Source organism: Tupaia chinensis, unplaced genomic scaffold (assembly GCF_000334495.1).
Source record: "Tupaia chinensis unplaced genomic scaffold, TupChi_1.0 Scaffold149964_2, whole genome shotgun sequence".
NCBI classification, from domain to species: domain Eukaryota; kingdom Metazoa; phylum Chordata; class Mammalia; order Scandentia; family Tupaiidae; genus Tupaia; species Tupaia belangeri.
This window is the reverse complement of record NW_006209806.1, coordinates 2,202,398-2,208,710: the sequence shown is the minus strand read 5'-3', so window position 1 is coordinate 2,208,710 and position 6,313 is coordinate 2,202,398. Positions and strand designations below refer to the sequence as shown.

At 67.1% G+C, this 6,313-nt stretch overlaps 1 protein-coding gene across 1 annotated transcript in view; it reads left to right on the top strand.

The window, feature by feature from the left end:
- The first annotated feature begins 1,605 nt into the window (after positions 1-1,605).
- The window catches only part of DPP9 (dipeptidyl peptidase 9), a 63,986-nt gene continuing 59,278 nt past the window's right edge, over positions 1,606-6,313 (top strand). Inside the window, 3 exon segments of the mRNA XM_027769611.1 lie at positions 1,606-1,625; positions 2,416-2,504; positions 6,086-6,284. Of these exon segments, the coding sequence (XP_027625412.1) occupies positions 2,449-2,504; positions 6,086-6,284 (255 nt within the window). The 5' untranslated portion in view covers positions 1,606-1,625; positions 2,416-2,448.

Sequence of the window (6,313 nt, the reverse complement as noted above, 5' to 3'; positions counted from 1 at the left end):
CCTCTGCTTCCATGCCGGGGCTGCCCGAGCCGAGCCGCCTGGCTCCCGGCCCTTTCGGGCGGCCGCACCCTAGTTCGTGCTGACTCTGGGGGTCCTGACCTTCTCCGCCCCGGGACAAGCCCTGCCCGAGGTGGAGGCCACCCCTGTGCCCGGTGCCCTCGCCCCTGCCCTTGGCCTCCGCTCAGCGGCCCCAGGCCTGGCCCGCGCCCGGCCCCCTTTCCTCCCACCGCCCTGGACCAGCCCCGATCCTCCCGTGGAAGTGGCCCCGGACCTTGCCCCCTGCCCCCGGTCGTCCGAAATCTCTCTGCGGCGGCGGCAAGAATGGACCTGCTTTCGAGGAGCTGGGACTGGAGCCCAGGGGGTGGGGACTGTAGCCACCAATCCCTGGAGTCCCTGTGGAGGTCCTGGGGGCACTGAGCCCCACGGGATGGCTTCGCTGCCAGGCGCCGGCCCTGCCAAGTGGCTGGAAACCCGCGCGGGTCAGGGCGGCGGAGTGGGCGGTGGTGTGCAGAGGCCGCCGCCTGCGCTAACCCGCCGTTCTATCCAGGTCCACCCCCTGCCTATGGCTCCGATGGAGGCTCTGAGGACCCTGTAGAAGGTCAGTTGGGCCCGGTGGTGGGGTCATTGTCGGATGGTCAGGAAGTGCTTTCCCACCGCCTGGGTCACTGCCCGCACAGGGACAGTTGGCTCGGACCCAGGCCAGCGTCCGCAGCTTTCTGCAAGCCTCCAGGAGGGAGCCCCTGAAGGTTTACCGGGAATAAGGGGGGACCACCGTTGTGACTGGATCTGGCCAGGGTGCACCTGCCTGACTCGCCCACCCCTGCCCTGTACCGGGTGGGGTGGACAGTGTCAGCTGTCAGTTCGCTAGGGTGACCCTGACCGCCCAGTGAGAGCTACAGTGAGCGGCCCTCGGTGCTGGGGCTCAGTCCTGCCTCACCGTTAGCCAGAGGTAGGGAGGCCCAGAGAGGTTAAGCGGCTTCTGCAAAGTCGCACATTGCGGCGGCGGAGCCCAGATTTGAACCCGCGTCTCTGTGATAACCGAGCCCATACGCTGCACCGCTGGCCAACAGTGAGGTCAGCACTTCCTGGTGGTTTTGGCTCTTTTGTGAGCTCCGCCCTGTGGCCAGGTGCCGCTTCCTCTGGGAGCATCTGTGCGACTATCCGTGGTGAGGCGTGGTGAGGTCTGGCTCAGTGGTCCGGGACCCACCAAGCCTCGGGCCGTGACAGCCTGGAGAGGGCGGTGACTTGTCCTCTTGGTCACTGTCTATGGCAGCTCCTGAGTGCCAGGCACAGTTCGGGGCTCAGGGGCCTGTGGGGAACGCAGAGATGCAGCGGGCCCTGGGGACTGCACCGCGAAGCACCCCGAGCCTTGGCGGGGTCAGAACCTGGGCCGGTGGTTCCGTGCAGGAAGGGAGTGCGGGGCTTCAGCGTCCTGAGCATCCCTGGCCTCTGCCCCGCCACGGCAGGCCACTCCCCACCCCCGGGCGAGACATGGCCACGTGGCCATGAGAGCAGAACCGCCCTGGCTGACACCAGTCCTGGAAAGGGGTAGCGTCCAGATCGCTGCCCGGTCTTCCTGTCTGCCCTGGCACGTGAGACTGGGAGCTCGGGAGAGCTCCAGGGAGGTGACACTGGGACTCGAGGGGTCAGGAGGGACAAGTCAGACAGGAAGAATGGGGCTGGCATCCCAGGGCAGGGTGGCCGCGCAGAAGCCCTGAGGCTGGGGCACGCCGAGGCCCAGGGAGAGGCCCAGGGAGAGTGACGAGGCAGCATGGCCTGAGGGCACAGCCCAGGCGAGGGGAGCAGGTGCGGCCACCGAGCCGTTGGGGGCGGCCACAGCGAGGACTAAGGGACTGCTCTGTTTCTGCCCAAGGTCCCTGGGTGACATCCCAGAGTCTTTCGAAATAGGCAGTTTTTATGGTTTGTGTTTGTTTTTCTTTTTGGCTTGTTTTTAGTTTTGTTTGTTTGTTTATTTGTTTGCCATAGGGCACATGCACTTAGTCTGAGGGAGAGACAGAGACAGAGAGAAAGGGAAAGTGAGAAATCACCCCCGGAGGGATGGCCACACTCCCTCCTCCACTCTCCTGGGACTTTGGGCGCACACATGCACCGGCGGGATTTTCAAGCTGCCGGGTCTGGGCCCTGAAGCACAGACGTGCATGTGGGAGCCCAGAGCCGTCACCACTCCCAGCCTGCCGGCCCTGGAACGGGCGCTTTTGCCTGGTGGGACTTGCCGGTGTCGGCAGATACCTGGGCAGGGGCTGGGGCACCACCTCATCGGGATGCCCTTGGCTCTGGGGCATCCCCCGAGGCTTGGAGGGCCACCCTGCGAAGTTGGGGGGCGGGGGGGGCGAGGGCACGTGCTCTCCGGCACCCCTGAGTCCCAGCTCTGCAGCGCCCCCTCGCCCCCCGCAGGACGGCCCGTCTCCTGAGGTCGCCGAGTGGTTGATGCGGAAGGTTAAGAAGCTGCGTCTGGACAAGGAGAACGCAGGACGTTGGAGAAGGTAGGCTGGGCCCGGGGGCCTGGCTGGCGGGGGCCTGGCGGAGCCCAGGCTCTGGCCCTCTCAGAGTCCCTGCCCCACTCGAGGCTCGGTCCCAGTTGCTCAGCCCAAGGAGGCGGCCTGGCTGAGTCCAGGTCTCCTCCGTGGGCACACGGACATCGCAGCAGGCGGTTCCCTGGGGGCGTCCCGGGCCTGCAGGTGCTGAGCGGAATCACTGCGCCCCCTGTCCATGCAGGAGCATCCCCGTTGTGACACCCGCAGATGTCCCAGACGGCCCAGTGTCTGCTGGGGGCAGTCCCTGGGCTAAGCATGTGGCTTTGGGGTCCCACAGACTGAGGCTCTGTCCTCTCCTTTGCTGGGTGACATCAGACAGGCCGTCTGACCTCTCTGAGCCTATTCTCCAGCCCCCAAAGTGGAGGTGACTCCAGGACTGGCCCCTCAGGGTCACAGTCCGGTGTGCACCTTCGAGGCCCAGCGCGGTCGGTGAATCCCACACCCCGAGACCTGGCCGGCAGACCGACGTCACAGGAGTCCCTTGCCCGAGTGAGCTGTCTCAGTACCGGCTTTTTTTTTTTAGGTTTTAGCCATAGAGCAGGTGCGCTCGCCGGAGAGAAAGAGACAGAGAGAGGGAAGGTGAGAAGTCACCCCTGGGGGGGATGGCCACGCCACAGTCCCTTCTCCTCCACCATCTTCCTGGGATTTGGGGCATTCATGCACTTGGGCCCGGTGAGATTCTCACGCCACCGGGGCCAGGACTCGAACCATGGTGGGCCATGTGGGATCTGGCCCACATGCGCCTGTCTGCCTGGCGCCGGCTGAGCACCGCGGTCCTTTGCCGTGTCTGCGATTGGCCTGAGTCGCCAGTGTGTGGAGTCTGCCCCCTCTAGGTGCCGGGCTGCCTCCCTCGTCAGCGGCCTCACGGGTCTGGCAGACCAGGAGCCTGGTCCCCCCGTTGGGGCACAGCTCACATAGAAGTCCCAGCCCTGGGCCTCGATGGTGGTCGCTCCAGGGACCCCGGGGCTGCGCAGGGCCACCCGGGCCCGAGGGCGTCCTGCTGACCAGCAGAAGGAAGCGAGTCAGAGGGTGTAGGTGGGTCCGAGCTCAGGCCCGGCCCGCCCTCACCTCCCAGCTGTGTAAACTCTTGACTGTGGAGCGCGGCGTGGTTGGCGTCGGGCGGGGCCAGGCTGGGCCACTTCGGTTCACCCGTACCTCTCCTCGGCCGCTCTGCCGCGGTGGCTCTGCCTCTGGGCAGTGGAGGGCAGGGCGGGGCAGGCTGCAGCTCGGCCTCGGGCCGCCCGCACGCTCAGGTCCGCAGGTTCTAGCCGCGTCCCGGAGGTTCCGAGCAGCCCTCCGATGCTGCCCTCCCTCTGCCGCCTCCTGGACCGTACTTTCGCCTCGTGGACTGTCTGCGGCGACGCCAGGCAAGCTGGGAGTTCGCGTTCTTGGTGGACACGGGCCACGTGCTTGCATCAGCTGCCTGGCTCGTGGCCGGTGGGGTCCCCAGGGAGCTGTGGGTCATCGCAGTGAGCCGGGTGGACGCGCTCCAGCGGGTGGATGTCCCAGGAATTCCCCAGCTCCGTGCTCTGGGCTTCCTGCCAGCATCCCTCAGGCCGCGCGGGTGCCTGGCCCAGCCGCTGCCCAGCACTGCCTGTGGCTCCCCGCAGCCCGTGGCAGGCCGGGACTTCCCACCGTGGTCTCTGGGCCCCATTGCCTGTCCTGGCTGGGGGCCGGTCCCGGCCCCATCGTCGAAGCATGGGGAAGCAGTTCCCTCTGACTCACTTGGGTCGAGCTGGATCAGAGCTCTGGAAAGGAGCCTCCTGGCAAAGCGTGGAGCCACCCCTGGGCCCACCTTCCTGCCACCTTGTCTGTCTCCAGCCAGGGAGGCCCTCGCCCCTCCTAGGGCCCCGCAGTGCCCGCCTCAGCCGGGGAGCTCCCTAGCTGCTGTCTGGCACCGGCCGTGGCTGGGCGGCCGGAGCGGCTCCTCTCCCCTCTCCTGGCTCACTTGGCTCTGACCAGGAGCGCCCCTGCATCTGCTCTGCAGCACCGCCCAGCCAGCCTCCTCACCTGCCCTCCCGGAGTCAGAGCCCACCCGCCCAGGGGGGCACCCACCCTGCCTTTTGCTCCTCTAAGACCCTGGGACGCGCTGCCCTGTCCTTTCCGGGGCCGGGGGACAGCAGTTCATTTCCGCTCCCTGCGGGGGAGTGCGGGCGTCTGTGAGCAGAGCCGTGGTCTGGGCCGGGAGTCCGGGCATGGGCCCCGACCGGGGTTTCAGGAGGGCAGCGGCAGGTGCTGCACTCTCCCAGACTGGGCACCGTGGCCCGGCTTGCGTTCCGGAAAGCAAATATTTGCCCGGCCAGTGCAGTGCCCTGGAGAAGTAGGCTGGGCGCGGGGGCGGGACTGCACGTCGCCCTCCCTCACCTGCGGCGCTCCGGACCTGGCAGGGCTCTCCCCTTGTTCTGAGCACTTCCGGAAGGCCTGGGGCCCCGCAGAGCTGCGTGGTGACCGGCTTGGCTGAGTCCCCACACTGGGGGCTTTGGGCCGTAAGCACGCAGGCCCAGCAGGGCTGTTCGCTCTGTGACTGCCCGTGGGTGGCCTGTGAGTGCCAGGTGCCACGTGCCATTCTGGGGCACAGCCACGAGTGGGACTGACACGGGGTGGGGGGCACAAATGCCGAGGGAGGACGGCCAGGCGCCGCAGGGCTGTGGGACCCAGCTCCGGCCTGGGAGTCACAGGGTCTCTGAGGACCCGCGGGTAGTCGCAGAGATCTGATTAGGAGCCGCTCCAGCACGCCGCGCCGGCAGGTCCAGGCCAGGGGACAGCGTCAAGGGCCTGGGGCCGGGAGGTGTCTGCCCCAGGCACCCAGGGAGGGCCAGTCCCGCCGGTGCAGTGAGGGCGGGCGCGTCTCAGGGCTCAGCTGGGGCTCACCGTGGAGGCCACGACCAGGGTCTTTTACATTTTTGCCGTAGGGGGTGTGTGCTCACTGGAAATCGAGAAGGGGATGAGCAAGCCCCTAGGGAGCCGGTCACGCCGCAGCCCCTTCTCCATCCTCTCCGGACTCGGGGCGTGTCTGCATGCGTGCCCGCGCACGTACCCCGCATGTTACTCAAGCTGCCAGGTCTGGGATGCGAACCGCACAGTTGGCCGCGTGGGGCCCAGTGCCTTAACCACCACGCCACCTGCTGGCCCAGGAAGTCTGGACTCATCTTCGGGGTGGGGTGAGGGAAGCAGGTGGCGTGGTGGTTGAGACGCTGGACCCCACGTGGCCGACCCTGGTTCGAGCCCCACACTTGGCGGCTTGCTTTCTTACTTCGCCGCTCACTCTCTCTCCCTCTCTCTCTGGTCAAATTTTTAAAATAGCAATGATGAATAAAATTAAATAAAATAGTTCTTTAAAAAGGAAGATTGGCAATGGATTTGAGCAGTCTGGGGGAGGCTTGGTTGGATCACTCAGCCCAGGGATGGGGCCGGCGGCCGTGGGGAGAAGCAGGCCCTGGGAGCTGCTGGGGGGGCGGGCGGTGGCCAGGGACGGGTGCCAGCCCACGGAGCGCCCCTCGCCCTCACCCATCCTGCTCTCTGCCCCACAGCTTCTCACTGAGCTCCGAGGGGGCCGAGAGGATGGCCACCGGGGCCCCGCCGGGCCGGACCGGGCCCCCGCCGGGCGGGGCGTAGCCGGGCGACGCGGAGGAGGAGGCGGCGCATTTCCAGGTGCAGAAGCGCTCGTGGGCCGGCCTGCGCGCCATCATCCACGGCAGCCGCAAGTGCTCAGGGCTCGTGGCCCACAAGGCGCCCCATGACTTCCAGTTCCGGCAGAA